Source organism: Bombus flavifrons, chromosome 7, assembly GCF_040668555.2.
Source record: "Bombus flavifrons isolate JBK064 chromosome 7, iyBomFlav1_principal, whole genome shotgun sequence".
NCBI lineage: Eukaryota > Metazoa > Arthropoda > Insecta > Hymenoptera > Apidae > Bombus > Bombus flavifrons.
In genome coordinates, this window is record NC_138448.1 from 13,068,539 (window position 1) to 13,089,431 (window position 20,893).

At 39.7% G+C, this 20,893-nt stretch overlaps 3 protein-coding genes across 7 annotated transcripts; all 3 read left to right on the forward strand.

Moving 5' to 3' along the window:
* The first annotated feature begins 44 nt into the window (after positions 1-44).
* LOC138181713 (vesicle-associated membrane protein 4) lies at positions 45-5,189 on the forward strand. Of its 3 annotated transcripts, XM_069116808.1 has the most exons (6): positions 48-277; positions 370-419; positions 503-550; positions 709-941; positions 1,396-1,471; positions 1,736-1,887. In XM_069116808.1, exons 1-5 carry the CDS (start codon positions 203-205, stop codon positions 1,431-1,433), a joined length of 444 nt encoding a protein of 147 aa, XP_068972909.1. In that variant the 5' UTR covers positions 48-202; the 3' UTR covers positions 1,434-1,471; positions 1,736-1,887. The 3 variants fall into 3 exon arrangements, with proteins under 3 accessions (XP_068972907.1, XP_068972909.1, XP_068972910.1); XM_069116806.1 differs by lacking the exons at positions 1,396-1,471; positions 1,736-1,887 and adding an exon at positions 4,872-5,189 and having other exon boundaries at positions 45-277; XM_069116809.1 differs by lacking the exon at positions 1,396-1,471.
* On the forward strand, positions 2,344-10,401 carry Fatp3 (Fatty acid transport protein 3). 2 transcript variants are annotated; one of them, XM_069116787.1, is made up of 13 exons: positions 2,344-2,751; positions 6,682-6,832; positions 6,894-7,131; positions 7,345-7,573; positions 7,947-8,148; positions 8,372-8,564; positions 8,642-8,785; positions 8,880-9,017; positions 9,106-9,172; positions 9,254-9,344; positions 9,409-9,562; positions 9,648-9,718; positions 9,784-10,401. In XM_069116787.1, the coding sequence occupies exons 1-13, from the start codon at positions 2,633-2,635 to the stop codon at positions 9,880-9,882; spliced, it is 1,896 nt and encodes a 631-aa protein (XP_068972888.1). In that variant the 5' UTR covers positions 2,344-2,632; the 3' UTR covers positions 9,883-10,401. The 2 variants fall into 2 exon arrangements, with proteins under 2 accessions (XP_068972888.1, XP_068972890.1); XM_069116789.1 differs by having other exon boundaries at positions 2,345-2,751; positions 9,409-9,559; positions 9,660-9,718.
* A 325-nt stretch (positions 10,402-10,726) lies between these two features.
* On the forward strand, positions 10,727-17,588 carry LOC138181702 (5-oxoprolinase). Of its 2 annotated transcripts, XM_069116776.1 has the most exons (22): positions 10,727-11,189; positions 11,342-11,552; positions 11,610-11,795; positions 11,887-12,125; positions 12,205-12,367; positions 12,432-12,517; positions 12,590-12,791; positions 13,006-13,266; positions 13,351-13,470; positions 13,575-13,776; positions 13,855-14,071; positions 14,177-14,315; positions 14,392-14,669; positions 14,749-15,009; positions 15,088-15,193; positions 15,329-15,496; positions 15,557-15,801; positions 15,880-15,991; positions 16,088-16,312; positions 16,384-16,565; positions 16,633-16,792; positions 17,311-17,588. In XM_069116776.1, the coding sequence occupies exons 2-22, from the start codon at positions 11,388-11,390 to the stop codon at positions 17,449-17,451; spliced, it is 3,858 nt and encodes a 1,285-aa protein (XP_068972877.1). In that variant the 5' UTR covers positions 10,727-11,189; positions 11,342-11,387; the 3' UTR covers positions 17,452-17,588. The 2 variants fall into 2 exon arrangements, with proteins under 2 accessions (XP_068972877.1, XP_068972876.1); XM_069116775.1 differs by having other exon boundaries at positions 10,727-11,552.
* Positions 17,589-20,893: the final 3,305 nt, after the last annotated feature.

Sequence of the window (20,893 nt, forward strand, 5' to 3'; positions counted from 1 at the left end):
TGTGTCGATGACGCCATCTAACGTCAAGAGAGATAATCTAGTAGAGCCACCTCCAGTTCTCGATGGAACGGCGGACTGTGTTGCATCTTAGCAATATGGCTACGTGTCGAGTGTTCTTGTAGCGTGTTTGGGGCACGATCGTACTAAGTATTATCCGCGGGTTTAACAATCGTTTAATAAGACGGCATCGATCGACTTACTGATGATGAACATGTCAACGACTAGCAAATGGGATTTGTCCCGGGAGGACATCAAAAGTGCAGCAAAGGATGAAAAGGTGAGTAGTCTGAGACAAGTTGGCTACTGTGGCTTCGTAGTACCGTGGGATAGAGGTCTATTGGCGGGAAATTTAAATTTGGATGATTTCAGGAGTTGCTATTGGAGCACGACAGCGATCCGGATGAAAATATGCTGTTCAAGTGAGTTTAATGTATCGAATGATTCTTTTCCCGTTTGGAACAATTGTTTTCGTATATTCTAATGGATAATATTCGTATTCTAGTCAACCAAGTACGTCCGCAGAAACTAAAGTGGATGGGAAGATGGATAAGTAAGAATATTTTCCATTTTTGTAAATAGAATCCGATTTTCTTTTCTACTATACTTCAACTTAATCTCGGGCGATAGATAATCGTTTCAGAAATAAGAAACGATAGTTACAAAATGTTTAAGAATCGTATCGGTGATACTCGTTTATTTGGCTTCTAGTGTTAGGCTGCAAATTCAGGAAGTCACGGAGGTGATGCGGGAGAATGTCCAAAAGGTAATGGAGCGTGGGGAGAGGCTGGAGGATCTACAAGAAGTTAGCGATCGACTGAGTATGGTTGGAAACGAATTTAGAGCGGCAGCGAAGAAAGCTCGACAGAGGGCGTGGTTGCAGAACTTTAAAACAAGGATCGTTCTCGTCACTATCACGGTGACCGTCGTCGTCTGTATCATTGGTATGACGCACATTATCACTAGAAGATGCATGTTAAGCGCATGTTTTTTTTTTATTGCATTTGAAATAGAAACGCTCAATCATATATTTTGTAAGACCATACGAACATCTTAATTCAAAGAGAGAAATAAATCAAAAGTGCAGTAAGATATTTTTGGTCTTGAAAAAATTAAATTTATAAGTATTTGTGCTAAAAGTTGATATCTTATTCTTGACGTAATGTTAATTATCGTCTAAGAGCAATTTACTTTTTATCGATGTACAATTATGATCTTTCAACTCTGATTGCGCATTTCTAGTTTACTCGTCGAACATCTGTGTTTATCTGTCGTGAACATAGTGCACCGCAGTATCATAGTTCATGCTGTTAGATTATGTTCTTCATCATCTATCGCATAAAAAAGTGTCCCTCTAAACACAGTTCACGTAGTCAGATCGACGCGTATCGTTTTCAGTTCTGGACATCATGGTGCTTTACCTGGTTCTCAGATAGCGAACACGGTGTAGCGAGCCCCGATCGTTCGATTCCAGGTACTCATCACTGTTTTCCACTTCTAATCTGTTTACACGCTTTCACCATGACCTTTTTTTCACCTTTTTTAACAATTAGGTAGGTCGTTTATCAAAGTCGTTGAGAAATTTGTCGCATTATAATTAAACATAACAAGTTAAATGAGTTTTCTCTTGCATTCTTGGCACTATTCATCGCTCGTTCGATTGTGCACGCGTTTCATATCGCTTTGATGGTTGTTGAACAGTCGAACGTGTACGCATTATTGGCGTTTTATTTTTCAGTATCCATCGTCGTGAAATATTCGTAACCGAGGCACCTTCCAGATTCAAACACACTTTGCGAGCGTACGTTTATATTTGTACCTGTCTTTCATGGATGATCTACGTGTATTATTATCATAAGTTTATATAAATACATATATTGTTATTTTTAATCGATTCTCACGTCTTCGGAACCTTCGACTGTTCTACGTGTTCGCGTTCACGTTAGGAGAAATCATTTCGAAATTCGAACTATTTTGCTAGAAATTTGATTTCTATATAATATAACGCGTGTGTAGCCACAAAATACCAGTTCAAAACTGTGTATTTTGGCCTTATTAGTCCGTTAGAAAATATAATATCGTCGTTATTATAATCAAATTCACTCTCATTACTTCTTGCCCTGTTCTTCTCACTCATAAATTAATTCTGTGAATCATAATTCTTAATAAGTATGCGTTACCTTTTTCTAACTTACTAGAAAGGAATCATGATCAATTAGAATTATAATAAGAAGGAAGCTTGTTTGCGCGTTATCGCAAAACTTTCTTGCACAAGCGAACGCAGCTACGGCGTACGATCTCCCCTCTACATTATACGTCACTGACTATCAATGACGAATACTCGCACATTTCGCGAGACGAGGCGAGTAAGTACGAGTGTACACATGTTGATGAACACAGTCGCATCGTGTGCACTGTACACCGTCGTCGAGCGGACGTTTAGTCGTGTTTTGGTCGCGGCATCGATCTCCTGTTCGCGTCGAGCGTACTCGTCATCGAACGTAAACCCAATCTACGGCAAATTCCTTCCTTTCTTTCTTCTTTTTCTCCTTTTTTCCTTTCTCCTTCCTCTCTAAAGTTCACGCGATTAAGGACGATCCATTGCGACCGAACGTGCGCCGACAGATCCAGGGACATGGGAGTGCACGAGTTGGTGATCGCGGTTTTGTCCGTATTTATCGGCGCTTATTTGTTCACGGGAAAACGACGACGCTTCATTTACTTGCTCTACAAAACCTTGCCTAGAGACGTGCTGTGAGTATTTGAAAAAGCCGAATTCAAGCTTCATAAGTTTAAATGAGGATGGAAACGCGCAACAGTTAGCATCGTGGCAACCTGTATTGTGTTTCTGTCGAAATATTTTTCGATGACATAATTATTTTCTCTTTCCGTTGGTTCAATGTTTACGCGTCGATACTTTAAACAAACTGGCTAATTGCGTCACGCTAATTTGAACAGTAATATTATTAACAGAAGCATGGTCGATGTACCATTCGATAAACGGCCTTCGAATGATATGTTTGACGTTTAGTGATATTGCGACAAGACCACGTGCTCGTGTTTATAATCGAGATTCGCGTGATTGCAGGAAAAAGGAAGTTCGACACGACTGTTGAAATAAATAACCGTCCACGATCCATTCGTGCGAATTCCGTAACAAAAGTGTCTTCTTAATCGTTTCTACCTACGCTTTTATAAATGCTTCTTCCTACGTAAACGTCTTCGATAAGGACACGCGCGTTTCATATACTTAGTACAGTGCGGATTCTTAGATAAATACCTTTAATCCCCGTGATTCATTTCAAACGACATCTGAATAGGTCACCAGGCTCGGAACTATGTATATGCATCAGGCTGTAATATACGCCAGGTTCTTTCTCCTAACTCATCTTTTACAATTAGATCACTTAAGAAATTTTACGATACTATTGAACGCGATCAAAGGTCCTGTATCCGAGCGAGATCACGCGTCCGGGCGTGGATTCTCTTGAATATAGAACCTTTGATCGCGTTCAATAGTATCTCACCCGGACGATAATCACGTTCGTTATACGAGCGATTTTCTGAGTTCTTGTGAGGAACACAAGGATCCGCTAAAATAAGTATATAGAAGTTTAAAATTTCGACGGAAGAATGAAGCTCTTCTTCCATGGATACGTTTCGTTCGAGACGCACGACAAAGGAATCGTATAAGACCTGGCCATTCGGCATTGATTTCCATCATGAGAATCGTTGATCACGAACCATCCTTGATTCACGAGCACGATCGCGAGAGTATTCTTCGTGCATGCGCGTAGTTGGCCACACGTTCATCTGCGGATGCATCCCGCGCATTGTGCTACCGTGAACGACCATTGTAGGGCCAATATGGAGCGCATGGAATTTAAACAACCGGCTGAATAACATTGTTTTGAAGCCGCGATTACGCTCGATGGCCCATCGTGTAAACGCCTCGAGTTTCGAGACTCGAGGGGATCTGGTTGCGACTGGATCGATCTTATTTTCTTTCTTCTTCGTTCCTGTACTTTGGTGTACACTTATTTTACGAGGATGTAAACAACCAAAGTTTCAAAACAATGTGGTAATCTTTTTTATTAAGAAAGGAAAGGAGAAAGGATTCTGTTACGATTGCAGAAAGTAAATCTAAAATTAGAAAACCTTTCAAGTGCGTGTTCTATTTATATCTTGCTTTAAGATTGTGTAACTATCCGAAATTTTTATAAGGTGTAATTTAATTTATAGATAGATGGATACATGATTTTCTATAGTGAAGTGTATGCTCGATCGATACACTGATTATACAACGTGCTCAAATGGCATGAGGTCAGCGTTTATTCATAATCGTAGTATTAGTTACATATTAATTGATAGAATTCTGCATCAAAATTACTTTCGATGAACACATATAGTATACACTTTAATAATAAAAGAGGAACTTTGTCTACCTTCGTCAAGGAAGAAAGGAAAATAATAATCCAGCGGCTGACAACTTGTAGTATGTTATCGAGTGTAGTATGTCATCAATTCGATGTTCACAAAAAAGTCCCAATGAACAAGTAACCTTTCGTATCTCTCTACGCACTTATAAATCCTTGAAATAAAAATTACTTCAACTCCTTTTGCTATCCTTCTACACTAATATTGCCAAAATTATCATAATATTGCCAATATAACCAAGATTCATCATAATAACTCGATGGCTGAAATTTACTTGTTGTGATAAAACTGAAAGATGACTTGCAAATCTATTCTAAGATTTAAAGATTAGGCTAAGATTAAAATGAAGCATGAGACTTTTAGTTTGCTACGGAATCGGATCGAACCAACGCGACACGTCGTGTACAAACGATCGCAACAGGTTGTTGAAATATCAGTTACAGCGAGAACGATGGCGCATTGGCGTGTCGTTTACACTCGAGGGGCTATTGCACGCAGAAAATGTGTAATCGTGCAAACATCATTTGCAAAATTTTCTCGTCGAAAGATAAACAGGCCGAGCGGCACGGCCTTGTCCGCCAACGAGTGCTGGATGCCAGCGTTTACATTCCATTAAGCGCTGGTCTATCGCGACTCGAAGAGTAACCGTCTCATTTGCCCTGTGTCGGAGTGCCCTACCCGATGCAGTTTCCTACGAGACTACATCTATTTTTATATTATTTCCGATCAATGAAAATTTTTTGTTAAAAAATATATTCAAAATGTAATTGTTGGCATTTTAGTGTTGAATAAAAATGGAGAGTTACGGAAAATTGTAAATTTGTGTACTTGTGTATAATATGATCCTTTGTATGCGTTACTGTGTTTTTAATAGAGAAGAACGAAATTTGGGGCAAAGCAGCTTAGAACGAATATTAACTTTGATGATTTCGTTGTAAATAATTTGAAGAACGTTTCAGAAAAATGGAGAATCGTGTACTCGACAAAAGTTTTAACCTAAATCTCGATGCCTCGACGATTCACGACGACTGTGATAGAACTAACAACATATCACGAACAAATTCTTCTTATTTGTCGACATTTTAACTTTATCGGTTAATTATCAATCTGCGCAACAATTACAAATAAAGATACACAGGAGAACAAATAATTTCGAAGAGACCGGGAAAGTTGTCTAGAGATAGTTATCGCCTATCTGCAGCTCTAAAGTGAATACTTGCTGTGTGATTAACACATAGCAACGAAACCGCGAACGATGCATCGTAGTCGAGGGTTATCCTCATACCTAGCACGCATAGCTCGCTTCGTTATTTTATTTGATTTCATTTAATCACCGTGGAAGCGCTGGAAGGGACTGACCGCTGGTGTCGTATGCTCACCGCGATACGAGAGCTTCGACAAAGGCGTAATCTTCCGGGGACGTAGCGTTTCTTGCGCTTTTCTCGCGTTTGAGACTTGGCGTTGATGCGATTTCATATTTTTCAAAATATTCGTTCTATACTATTTACCTATTTATTTTTATTTTATTATTCTATCATACTTGTCCACTTTAAACGCGGCGATGAAATCAAAATAAAGCAAAATTTCTTCCAAGAACGAGTAGACTGAAAAAGATATACATAATGAATTTTAGAGAAAAGGAAATTTCAATTCTTCCTTGATTTTTTGATTTGCAGAATGCCACGATTTCTCTTTGATAAAATAATAATTGGTCAGACGCGGTGAAAAGAATCGCGGAATGATCGCATTCGCGTAGACGCATGTAACGCGCGTGTCGAGTCGTAAAATTACTCAATTGATTCGGAAAGAGAAGGACGTATCGTTAGGGAAGAACGTGACGATGCGCGATAGAGACACGTATCACCGAGCCAGAAAACATGTAACTAACCATATTCATTGCCTGTACCCTAATTCCTTTCTAATCATTTCATTTGATCCCTTTGCGACTAACCTCTTTCCCATCGCAGAAATGTGTTGCGTAGGATCCGCAGAGTTGCCGTTAAAAATTGTCACCTATTTTAATCATACGCGACAATACATTCTTTATCGTCACATTTTCCTTCTTTCTTGCAATTAATCACCGATTTATATCGCTTTCTGATCAATAATTAATCTTTATTTCCGATTACTTTGTTTTCGATTTGGCAAAAGATGCGATAAATTTCGTAACGACGCTAAAAAATTGTTAGAAGCTAACGAACAAAAATTAAAGTTAGCAATGAAAAAATGATTTTGTTTGGACAATAGGGGCGCATACAGGTTCGTTCGAGTGAACGTGTTGCTATGGTGGTGGGAGTGGCAAAACTTCACCGTGGCGAAATTATTCACGAGGCACGCCACTGCTAACCCCGACAAGATTGCATTCATCTTCGAGGACAAAGAATGGAGTTATCGGGAGGTGAGTTGAAATAATTACAGTCTGGAGAGCAACTCGTGATACTTCTGATTTGCGAACGCAGCTAGAAGAATACAGCAATCAATTGGGACGTTACTTCCATGGAAAATCCTTGTCCCGCGAAGATAGCGTTGGCTTGATCTTGGAAAGTCGGCCTGAGTACGTAGGTATCTGGTTGGGTCTGAGCAAAGCCGGCTTAGTGGGTGCCCTTCTTAACACAAACCTTCGGCAGGATGTTTTGGTGCATAGTATCAAGGCTGCTAATTGCAAGGCTGTCATCTTTGGATCAAATTTCAAAGATGGTAAATATCAAAATGTTGCTATAATCGAAAACAGCGAATAGTAACTTCGCGGAAAATCTTGAATACGTCACGTAATATAAATATATACTTTTCTGTCTTTTTAATAATTCAGAAGTAAGACACAGAATGAATACCAAGTCAAACAGACATAAGTTAATTCCACGTTTTTTATTTATTATTATTAAAACTGAGATTAATATGTCTTCTTTTTAGCTATTAACGAAATCAGGGAGAGAATTCCGAACGTGGCACTGTATCAGTGGTCAGAATTGCCCGATACTCCGTGTTTGGAAGGAGCAATCTATCTGAACCCGGAAATCAGCAACGTCGATTCCAGCCCCTTGGATACCGTGGCTCTTGGTACCCCTAGAGACAAATTGATTTATATATACACATCTGGCACCACCGGGATGCCGAAAGCTGCCGTTATTACCAATTTAAGGTATAACATCTTTATTTTCCTTCTCGATTCTCCTTATTCTCCTTCAGCGGTTTGAGCATGAGTGGCTATCGTTAGTAAAGAGCTGACTTACGAGAATTTTTTATCCTGAAAGCTATTTCACAGGAAACTTACATTTACCAATTTGCAAGAAATGATTAGCATTCGAATACAAAAGTTTTTGGTATCTCGATAACATTAAAATTTTCTTGTGATAGTTGTTGGAATACTTGTACGATGCTATTTTCTTAGAAAAAATGCGAAAGTCCAGGCAATGTTCCTTTCGTCAAACATTATTCGAGGATGTCACACGAGCATAGCTTTCTGTGTTGCAACGGATCGTGACGTGGTTATGGACGATCAGTCATCATTTCAGGTACATGCTAATGTCGTGCGGCGTGAATTCTATGCTGAACCTACGACCGACCGATCGAATTTACAATTCTTTACCACTCTATCACACGGCTGGAGGACTAATTGGAGTAGGTCAAGCATTACTGAGAGGAATCACGGTTGTTCTCCGCAGACGCTTCAGCGCCTCCAAATTCTGGTCGGATTGCGTTCATTATGAATGCACGGTAAAGTTATTCCTGCGTTATTATTATTTTGCGTTTTCTTAAATTTACTATGAACATCAATTTAAATCTTGTCGAAGATAAAGTTTGTTCCATCTTCTTATCCTATGAGTTTCTTGTTGCTTTGAAAAGTTGAAAATTAGCAGAGAATGAGTTCGATATATATATATTTCCTGTAACCATAAGGGGACATAATTCGTTGCATGAGAGAATACTTTGGTTATAGATAGCCCAATACATCGGCGAGATCTGTCGGTATCTGCTCACCGCGCCATCAGCTTCGTGCGACACCACGCACAAAGTTCGATTAATGTTTGGAAACGGTCTCAGACCTCAGATTTGGAAGCCTTTCGTGGAGAGATTCGGCGTGAAGCAAATAGGCGAATTTTACGGTGCCACTGAAGGGAATTCGAATCTTGGTAATTCACACTCACTTGATACTTTACTTTTTGGTCGATTCTAATTATAAATTACTTTCTTTCTGAATTATTTTCAGTGAACATCGATAACAAGATTGGCGCAGTGGGATTCGTGCCACTCTGCGCTGGTTCCTTGTATCCTGTAGCGTTATTGAGAGTTGACGAAGAAACTGGAGAACCTTTAAGAGAACCAGACGGCCTGTGTATACGTTGCAAACCTGGTTAATAACATATTTCTCTGTTAAAAATTGGAAACTCTAACTGTACGTGTTTTCAATGTCCCATTCCTTTAACAAATTTTTCCACCTTTGTTAGGAGAGTCAGGTATTTTCGTGGGTAAAATCAATCCAAAGAGGGTGTTAAATGACTTCTCTGGATACGTAGATAGGAAAGCGTCGGAACAAAAAATTCTTCGCGATGTTTTTCGAAAAGGAGACCGAGTCTTCAATTCTGGTCAGTGAAATAAATCAATAAAGAATATTGAAAGATATATCAAGGTATTTAAGAAAGATATTATAATTTAACTATATTGTTTGTACAGGTGATATTTTGCTCATGGATGAATTTGGATACTTCTACTTTAAGGATAGGACTGGTGACACGTTTAGGCAAGACTTCTTAGTATAATTATACAGATTTACATTTCATGATTTGGAACCTATTTCCGATCTTTATAATTGTTACTATAGGTGGCACGGTGAAAATGTCGCCACTTCTGAGGTAGAGGCTGTTGTCAGCAACTTGATAGGTTTAAAGGACGCAGCTGTATACGGAGTCGAGGTAATTGTCAATAAAAATTTATTGCTTTTTTACCCAGAGTTGATTTAAAATGTGTGATTAACAGGTACCTGGAACCGAAGGAAAAGCTGGAATGGCTGCCGTCTACGATCCAGAAAACACTTTGAACATCAAAGAAATGGCAGAAGGTTTAAAAAAATCTTTGCCATCGTACGCCAGACCTCTTTTCGTTCGGGTCTTGTCAGAATTACCGATGACTGGCAAGTATTTTAATTCCAACCGATTTATTTACTATCTTAGTTTTTGTATTTACTATTTTAATTATTAACATTTAAATGATAACAGTTTTTATTTTACTAGGCACGTTTAAATTGAAGAAAAAGGATCTTCAAGAGGACGGATTCAATATTAAAAAGGTAATTTTTTAATTTTTATGTTTAATATTTTATAATATATTATTCTTACAATTTTACTTATACAGGTTTCAGATCCAATTTATTTCCTTGACAACTCTGGTGTCTATGTGAAGCTGACGGAAGAAATTTATAACAATATACTCGATGGGAAGATTCGATTGTGAATCCTTGAGAAAACTCAATGAAAGTATAAACAATCTCAATTTTGTATAATTTCTATTTATTGATGAGAGAAAGAGTCTATTAGATAGATTTATCTTTTGTTCACACAAGTATCCGCAACTATTCCGTACATCTCATCGCAAAGTTAGCTCGAAAAGATATTATATTTATGGATATTTCTATATCTATTTTATTCTACGATCCTTGTCATCTCAAAGCTCTGTGATTCAGAATTGTAGAAACGGACCAAACAAATAGATTTAGTGCGTATATGTAAAAGAAAAATATTCCCGAAAGAAACTCATGTCCTGAAAATTGTGGATTGTTAATTCTTAATCGGCTAGATATATTTTTATCTATTATATAGAATTGTTGCTAGAGAAGTAAGACTTTTAAGTTATTTTATAAAAAGCTGGTGGAGGAATCGAGCACAAAGCGACTGCAACTCTGTAAAGTAATGTGTGTAAAATGAAACACCGCGTCATAGTTTAATAAATTGTCCCCTTGTTGAGGAAAACCAATTCGAGCTGAACTTTGTACCCTGGAGGTGCCTTACTTTACGCCCACCCGCAGTATTGTCTCTAATAGAAGCAGAAATCGTTGGTGCGCAGCCTCGACCGGAGTACAGTGACCCTCATCGTTATCAGACTGATATGTAATATCAGATCCAATATTCTCTGCTATTCAACGACTATGATGGAACTAACAATTCAATAAAAAATATATTTTACATCGAAGAAATGGTGAATGAAATAATTTCATTCGTTCGAATTACTCAATTTCTAAAAACATTATTTTCTCAACTCCCTGACATTTTCATAATTCTAATTGATGGTCGTCCACGATGATATCATATTTTAACCTCGATTGTTCATGAATGAGAACCATTTACAAGTCTCGTTACAAGAAAATTTTACGGTTAGACGGAGTTCGCCATCGTGTTACGCAATTCATGTAATCGGCCATTGTGGAAAAGTACTAGTAGGTACTAGTAGCACAGACGAGTATACACGACATCCCATTTCTAGTCAATGCTTGTAGCCTACTGCGTCAATTTTCGCAACAGTGCTGCTATCGAGTGTGCGATACCGGAAAATACTTGACAAAATAGTTGCTCCAAACCACGAAGTGTCATTGATCATGTCAACAGAGAAGGAAATCAGGCATTATTGATTTAAATTGCCTCGATCATCATTGAATCGAAGAAAGGAAAGAAAAAGGCATTCTCGTCGATAATCATTGTGTATTCTCAATTTCCTTTAATAATCGAAAATTGCCTGCCTGTATCTATTATTTGTGACAAACATGCGTAATTACAGTTTGTTTGTTTTGTTATGTATACATCGTTGAGACTTGTCAACATTGAATCTTATCAGGCATTACTGTGCACAAATTTTATGCTCTTTGTAGACCTTCGATTATCTGACGAAGTAATTTCTCTTGCTTCTTAACCATTCCTAGTAGCTGATCCATTCCTCGAGTATCTGTCGAGTAGTGCACGAATAATATGGGCAAGGACAAATTCGAGTTCGCTATAGATCGCGGCGGCACGTTTACCGATGTGTACGCCAGATGTCCAGGCGGGAAGATTCGGGTTATGAAACTGCTCTCTGTAGATCCTGCCAACTACGAGGACGCGCCACGCGAAGGAATTCGCAGAATTCTCGAACAGGTACCTATAGTTATGATCAGAGAATTTGATTTCGTATATGACATAAAGTAATTTCAGGAAACTGGAAAGAAAATCAATGGGGAAATAGATACATCGTTGATATCATGGATTCGAATGGGTACGACAGTAGCTACGAATGCTCTTTTAGAAAGAAAAGGCGCGAGAATGGCGCTCCTGATAAACGAAGGGTTCAGAGATCTTCTTTTTATAGGAAATCAAGCACGACCGAATATATTCGACTTGGTTTGTATTTAAATATAGCGTTAAATTAATATGCAATTTGAAATAAGTAAATTGAAATAACCAAAGAAAATTGCGTTCTTTTTTTCTTTAGCAAGTAATTACACCGGAAGTATTATATGAGAGAGTAGTCGAAGTTAAATGCAGGGTGATACCTGCATTGCCTGGTAAATGTCACTTGGATAGTAAAAAATGGCGCAGAGTGAAGGGATCTACGAGCGAGGATCTTTTTATTACTCAAGAACTCGACGAAGAGAAATTAAAACTAGATCTGAAGGAATTAAGAAGATCGGGAATTGAAAGTTTAGCCGTGGTTCTCGCGCACAGTTACACGTCAGTTACATCAGATGTCAATTATAATTTAATTTAATATTCTATCAAACTTTACTCATACTTTGTTCGTTTATTTTAGGTTTGCGGAACACGAGATAAGAGTAGGTGAGTTGGCGAAACTGGTCGGTTTTTCGCAAGTCTCGCTTTCTCACGAAGTTATGCCCATGACGAGGATAGTTCCTCGAGGATTCACTGCTTCTGCCGATGCATATTTGACACCGCATATTAAACAATACTTGCAGGTATTTTTTCTTAATATATTGTTTCATATTTTAATCTTTCATATCATAACTAAATCTATTTTAGGGATTCTCCTCTGGTTTCAAAGATAAATTGAAAGGGGTGAACGTTTTGTTCATGCAGAGCGATGGTGGATTGACTCCGATGAATTCGTAAATGCAGTTTTATCGAATTAACGAAGAAACCGATAAAAACCAATTAGTATAACGCGCCTGTCTTTATAGATTCAATGGGTCTCGAGCCATTCTTTCTGGCCCTGCCGGCGGTGTAGTTGGTTATGCGATGACTACTTATGGCAAAGAGACCGATTTACCGGTGATCGGGTTCGATATGGGTGGCACCTCAACTGATGTCAGTCGTTATGGTGGTAACTATGAGCACGTTTACGAGAGCACAACCGCTGGCGTCACGATCCAGGCTGCACAGGTACTCCTACTTTATATTAGCTTCAATTTCTTTAAATTCAAATCAAATGTCTCTATCCAAATCGACGATAAACTATCTTGAAACTATTAAGTTGTTGAGGATGCTTCGTAAATGAAGTGAAAAGATATTGTATTGACGCAATGTAGTCGATGTTAATCGAAACGATTTACGAGATAAACGACATTCTCAAACATATCTCGAAATTGGGTCAAAGTTGGACGTGAACACAGTTGCGGCAGGAGGTGGATCGATGCTTTTCTTCAGGTCGGGTCTCTTCGAGGTAGGACCTGAGAGCGCTGGAGCCCATCCTGGTCCAGCGTGCTACAAGAAGAACGGTCCTCTGGCTGTTACTGATGCGAATCTAGCTTTGGGAAGACTCTTGCCGGAATATTTCCCGAAGATATTTGGTCCGAATGAGAATGAACCACTGGACAAGTCTCGAACGATGGAAGCTTTCCAAACACTTACGAATCAAGTATAGAACGCATTTTCTGTTGAAATATCATCATACTATGTGAAACAATCAGTAGTTTATCGACGAATCAACTATGGTTTATAGATAAACGAATTTCTAGCGACAGAGGGGCATAGACCGAAGATGACCGTCGAAGAAGTAGCAATGGGATTCATCAGAGTGGCCAACGAAACTATGTGTCGACCAATACGAGCTTTAACACAGGTATTTACTAAACTGTATGAAGTCTGTTAACATTTATATATTACACAGATACACTATATAACATTTTAATTCATTAAAAAATTCTGTTCTTCTCTGCGAATTAGGCAAAAGGCTATGACACATCTCGCCACGTTTTGGCGTGTTTCGGAGGTGCAGGTGGGCAACACGCGTGTGCTATTGCACGTTCTCTAGGAATGGGGACTGTCTTCGTTCATAAATACGCTGGAATTTTGTCGGCCTACGGAATGGCCCTGGCTGATGTCGTGGAAGAAGCTCAGGAACCCAGTGCGGAAGTTTATGAACAAGGTATGTTTAATGAAAATGCTCGCACAATACATTAGCTTCTTACAATTTGATGTAAATTTTTTATTTTTTTTTACTTAGAATCATTTGCACGTCTGGATGAGCGTCTAGATGCCTTAGAAAAGAAGGTTCGAGAAAAGGTAGCTGCTCAAGGATTTCCTGATTCTTATATAGAGACGGAATCTTTCCTGCATTTGCGCTATCAAGGAACAGATTGCGCCCTAATGTGCACCCCTAGTAAAAATTCTGAAAATAACGCCACGAAGCATGGGGATTTCCTTACTACGTTCTTGGAAAGGTAAAGTTTCTTTGTATTGATATAAAAAAAAGGAAGAAAGAGAAACCATAATCTATGACCTTTATCTTTATATGTCACCTTTAATGATACTTGTATCGAATTAAGGTACCAAACAGAGTTTGGTTTCGTTATGTCCAACCGAAAGATTCTGGTGAACGACATAAGAGTAAGAGGCACAGGAAAGATTGATATCCAGGAAGATCCACATCTACCTTTCTCCAATGTTTCACCAAAGGTAGAAAAGGTAAGCAGAAGAAACACTACACCAAATTAGTCCAATCCATCAACGACCGAGTAGCGGAATTCTAATCTTCTTCTAGACTACCATGGTGTACTTCGAAGATGGTTACCAGGAGACCAAAGTGTACCAATTGCATTCTCTCTCACCTGGCCACGCGATTCACGGGCCGGCCATTATAATGGACAGTCTGAGCACTCTTTTGATCGAGCCCGATTGCACCGCATCGATCACATCTCGCGGCGATGTGAAGATAACGATCGGTCAAGGGCTAAGGGCCGAGGTCACGACCGAACTGGATACCATTCAACTGAGCATCTTCTCTCATCGTTTCATGAGCATCGCCGAACAAATGGGCAGGTAGATCGATGGATAAAATGTACTTAAGAGAGTCTATTAAAGTACGAGGCTCTTATAAATTTGAATTATGACCTTGAAGGATTCTTCAGCGAACCGCTATCTCAACGAACATCAAGGAGCGTTTGGACTTTTCATGTGCAGTTTTTGGACCCGATGGTGGTCTGGTTTCCAATGCTCCGCACATACCCGTGCACCTGGGTGCCATGCAGGAAACGGTTCAGTATCAAATGAAGGCTTTCAACGGTGAATTTTCAAAAGGGGACGTGATCCTCGCGAATCATCCCTGCGCTGGAGGATCGCACCTTCCGGATCTTACTGTCATCACCCCCGTGTTTTACAGGTATTTATTCTTTAATGTTAGGAAATAACAATAATTTAATATGTTTGTATGTCTTGAATTTTGAATGTGTTTAAATAGAGACGTAGAGAAGCCAGTGTTTTTTGTAGCCAGCAGAGGACATCATGCTGACATAGGAGGCATTACACCTGGCTCCATGCCACCACATTCAACATCTCTGCTCCAGGTATGAAAGATTTCCAAAACTTTGAACTCGGAAAAAATTCTCTTTTTGATTAATGTCAGCTCTTTGCCTTTGTTGAATGTGTCTACACTATGTCCATTAATATGATAATTACTAACAAGTTATGTTCTTCTACAGGAAGGGGCAACTTTCAAGAGTTTCTTGTTGGTTCAGAAAGGGGTATTTAGAGAGAAAGAGTTGACGGAAGCGTTGATGGCACCTGGAAAGATCCCAGGAAGTTCCGGAACCAGAAATCTGTCTGACAATCTGAGCGATCTCAAGGCTCAGATTGCAGCCAATCACAAGGTAATTATAACGACGATCTCGTCTTTTCATTCGTAATTTTAGAAAATATCTTCTTCATAGGGGTCACTGTTGGTCAATGAACTGATCGATATATACGGTCTCGATGTGGTGCAAGCTTACATGGGTCATATTCAACACAACGCTGAGGTTGCTGTGAGGGATATGTTAAAATCTGTTGGCAAAAAGCTTCTTGAGCAAACTGGAAACACTGTAGCAACTGCAGTAGATTATCTGGATGACGGAAGTCCTATTCAACTCCTTTTGAACATTGACGTGGACAAGGGCGAAGCAGTCTGTGATTTTACGTAAGTTTTTCTCTCTTTTCATACTCATATAATTACTGACTTTGAAATTTCTGGTGTAAGAAAGAATGAAAATTTCAGTGGTACAGGGTATGAGGTATGGGGCAACTGTAACGCGCCTAGGGCTATTACTCTTTCTGCGTTAATTTATTGTCTGAGATGCATAGTGGGTAGAGATGTTCCTTTGAATCAGGTAATGTGAATTTTTATTAATTAATCCTCATAATCTTGTTAAATGTGAAAGAAAATTTCGCAATGTTCGCCATTGAATATGGTATTTCGTTTCCAGGGTTGCCTAAAGCCTGTAAAGGTAATTATTCCAAAAGGGTCTCTTTTAGATCCTTCAGAAGAGGCAGCGGTGGTCGGCGGCAACGTGCTCACGTCTCAACGCGTAGTTGATGTAGTTCTGCAAGCTTTCGGAGCTTGTGCAGCGTCACAGGGTTGCATGAACAATGTGACGCTTGGCACTGAGGAATGGGGTTATTACGAAACTGTTGCTGGAGGCAGTGGAGCCGTAAGAAATTCAAACTTTCTACTTCTACCTAAATTAATAATATTTATTTGTCACAAAATTTTTTTACCAAGGGACCAACATGGGATGGTAGAGGAGGAGTTCACACACACATGACGAATACAAGAATCACCGATCCAGAGATATTAGAACTTCGTTATCCGGTTATTCTTAACAAGTTTTCTCTTCGACCCGGAAGCGGAGGAGCTGGTGCTCATCCTGGTGGCGATGGTGTCGTTCGTGAAATGACATTTAGGTACTTATATCGTATCGTAAATTTTCTAGAGAAACATTTAATTGTAAACGTCTTTGAAATTTTATAGAGCATCCATGATGTTGTCTATATTGACGGAAAGAAGAGTGCATAGTCCACCAGGACTAGCAGGAGGACGGCCAGGTCAGAAAGGACGAAACACATTACAAAGAGCCGATGGTAGAAGAATTAATGTAGGCCCCAAAACCGCGGTGCCTGTTTGCCCTGGGGTAAGAAAGATGGCAATTCTTTTACAACGAGCACCCCTTCGCGTAGACGTAGACGTATGGCTTGCATAAATTTTACACGACGCTGTAAAAGTTGCGGGATACGATGGAAACAGCAAACCGCGGATCGCGTGCATTTCGACAAAGTAAAATAGCAACGGATCTATTCGCGTTTTACGCCGAGCTATAAAAAATTTTATCTCGATCGATATAATCGGGTCTATTTGCAAGTCGCTGCTGGCAACGTTTCTCTATACACGTTGTTTGCAAAATTTCCGTCGATATTACCTATATTGTTATTGGAAGAAGGAAGCAAGATTATACTACAACTGCTTGGACCACAGAGAAAATGGAATACGGCTGTTGGTTGGCAACTTTTCTTTTTGAAACTTGTTTCTCTATTTACGTTTGCAATATCGTGCTCACGCGTTTCGTCGTCTCCAATTTCATTTTTCGCAGGAAAATGCAAACGAAAGTCGAGCTTTGTTTGATATTTGTTGAATTTTAACAATTTTCCATAGGATACGTTCATTCTGGAAACTCCTGGAGGCGGTGGCTACGGTTCTCCCGGCGAAAAAATGCCATCGATGCAGAAAACATCTCAAGGATTCGTCGAACGTGGTAGCGTGTTCGAATATAGAAAAGCACAAGAATCTGTATAATGTATATTCACAACTGCACACACTCTCTAACGACAATAATTATTTTAATAATCGCACAATATTCTTATCCTTGCAATTATATCGACGAAAGACAATAAATGCAAAGCCAATGAATATTCGACGTCGATTTAATCGTCCACTCAATCGATTTTCGATCACCACCAATATGATAACGATGGAACCGGCTGTAAGAGGGTAATTGAAGCGTTCAATTTATCGCTAAACGATTTATTCAGAAGTTTCTTAATAAATCGAAGCGAGGACTGAATCAAATTTACTGGACCTAGCATCGATTTGCCCGTACGGTTCATTTGGGAATGGCACACGATGGCTACCATTCCATTTCCGGTCGCAGTAATTGCTGACCGAAATATCGCGGCCTCTGTACACGTGCGCAGCTCGACACTTCCGATTGCACTTCCATTTGCACGGAAGGTTTCTTAGAGACCCATACGATCTTCATCCAATATTCATGCATTTCCACCTAAGCTCTATTTCACGTAAGAAATAGAGAGAAAATAGTATTGCAAGCAAATAGAATAATCGATTCTTTTCTCGCAAGTATGAATAGAGCTCTCATTGATGTTCACCGCATAGCTCCGTGCGAAAAAAAGAAAGTCGAGAGATCTTATTTCGCAGACTTCTGCTAGCTGTGAAGCTCCTTTGTGCATCCTTCTTTTCATCGCGAGACACGGACCAAGAAACGTCCACGATGTCGCATTAAAATGTAATACGACGCGCCGCGTGTTAAGGTTCGTTCACAATTAGCTCGTCTGAACGAACCGCTGATCTTAGACTTCGTACGTGACGATCCGTAAAGAAGCGAAACCGAAACCCGAATTTTCCTTGGTTTTGAGAAAGAACGCCGGACGTATAAGGAAACGCTGATTGAAAGGGGAATATATTTTTCCCCTTTGTTCCGAAGTAACTGTTCTCGGAAGCTTTAATATCGTTCGAAATCACCGCTTTCAGTGATCGTTTCAGTTCATTTGGAGGAAGGCAGACACGCCGCGTTATGATCACGGAACGATAAAGTTTTCGTGAAAATGTTACGAATGCTGGAGTGCTCGCGTAAGGGAGAGCGGAAAAGTTGCATGAAAAACGACGATAGTTCGACAAAGTTTCGACCTCCCTTTTGCCAAAGTTATATCCTTCTGGTCGATACGCGCGCGTGCCTCGGCCAACTAGTAAAACTGACGCCCGATTTTCCGGTAAATCTGCAGTCGTTTAAAGAAAATACTGTCAAGATTCGTTTCAAAAATATTTTCAAAGCGATTTTATACATTTTTTTTTTTGTACAGTTATCGATCATCGACCTGGAATTTATTCCCTTTTGAACAAACGTCCTCGAGATGTCTATCAATTTGCTAGACAAGTCGATCTATGTTTAACTTGATCCAAAATTCCAGCCATTTATCAACATCTTTCTTTATTGGATTTTATATTCTTTCGTCATAGTCTTCGATAATAAAAATAACAGACTGTGTAAACGGTAATTAGGTGGTGTTCGTTCAGTTGCAATAATCTCGAAAAACGCCTTATGGTTTACGCAATAAGTCTCTCAAACACCTGTCAAATACTCTTATAAAGCAAGCCTCTCGACTAAAAACCGATTAAACACCCAGTGAAAACAGTCGAAATTAACGCTTCTGTTACGATGAGGATACCTTCAATATTTTTCTTCCTCTTCGCGCTTCATTGCATTTGTCTGTTCTCGAGTGCCAACTGCAAGGAACAATTGATTCGAGATGAAAATTCCGGGCATCTGAATCCAAACCCGCAGAACTCGCTAGTCCACGGCCGAGTAATTACCTCGAGAAAGGAACCTGCGGCGAACAACGGAGCGTTTGACAAACTTCCGACATCTCGTTGGAAAAACTTTGGTCAGGTGGGTTCGAATGACAATGCGGGCTAATTACCCTGGTCATTTCATCGTTGTGTCTATTTGGAAGGTATTTTCCTCCCAGGAAAATTGCCATAATGAACGAAATAGATTTTAGAGGGAACTTTGTTCGAACTTCTTTGCAGAAGTCCAGCGAAGAAATCACGTGGAAAAATCAGCAAGTTCGCAGTTGCCTGAAGAATAAAAACGCGACATCTAGTGACAAACTTCGCTTGACCATCTTTCCACAACCAGATATCGGCCGTGTCGAAGAAAACGGGCAACTTTTCCCTCGAAAATTGAATCGGAGATCGGCGCAATCGGCACAGACGAAAAGAGAAAAACGAGGCACTCGCGAATCCGGATTTCCCAGGCAAGCTTTCGATCTGAACGGCAAACTTAACCCCGATCCGCCTGCCTTTAGTTTCTTTGTTTTGTTTTCCAGTTGGGATGGCGGCAAGGATCAACACTCCGGTAAGCGACAAGCGGATGCTGAAACTTTCCAAGAGAAAGAAGAGAGGCGAGCGAAAGATCATGAAGCTCGTGTTGGCAGTCAACGTGCGTTTAATCTATCAGATTTATTGCCATTCAAAAATGGATACTTGGAGATGGTTGGTCTGCCGGGTCAACCTATTAGGAAGATTTTTGGCTTTTTCTTTAACGCGATTAAGCAGAAACCAAAGGACTGTGGTGAGAATGAGAATCTACAGTTGCATATCATAGGTTGATATGGAAATTGTTCGAATACGGAAGAGACACGTTGAAGAATACAATGGAAAACGCAGAAACTGCGAAGGATGGTATTCACAAAGCGGTGACAGTCGGATCATATAAACTTTGACGCAGGGAAACCATAAACTGTTATTCGTTGCATATATACGTATTGTTAGCTTAAGCAGTGGCTCGTTTGATTAAAGAATAAATAGATCGATGATTATAATTCTGCTTAGTTCCTTTTGTACGCGTAAACTATGTAAGTTATAAGGGTAGAGACCGGTAAAGATATGTTGACTATTCTAAGGATACGGAATAAGTGAAGTTTTACTGACGATACTGTGTCTGAGGGAAGCTAGGGGTGGTTGTGGCTACGGACACGGGACCATCGGATTTGTTGATGACAATTTTGGTTAGAAAAATGAGGGCAGTAAACACCGCTTCTGATTGGATTTTTTTTTAATTTTATTTATTAAAATTTACAATCAATTCTCGCATTTAGAATTTTCAGTAATGCTTCTGATTGGATAATAAGAAGGTTGGTGGACCAGGAAGGGTTTTAGACGCCCTCGAGAGAAAGTTGCTAACGGAAGATACCGAACGTGAAGAAAACTAACTTTCCCGTGTCAACCCGTAGCAAACGATAAATGTAAAGGAAACCTGAAACAAAGGATACTTGTTTGGTCTGAAGAACCTTAACTATGGAAATGCCAAGACTCATGGTGGGTCCTTAAGACTTTTGAGGATACGCGCCAAGGATGTGCGGACATCTGATTGCCATCTTGCCCGCGATGTGTGGCCTGGTCTCTGATGTGGATTGATGTTACACTAGCGTGCGAATTTCGA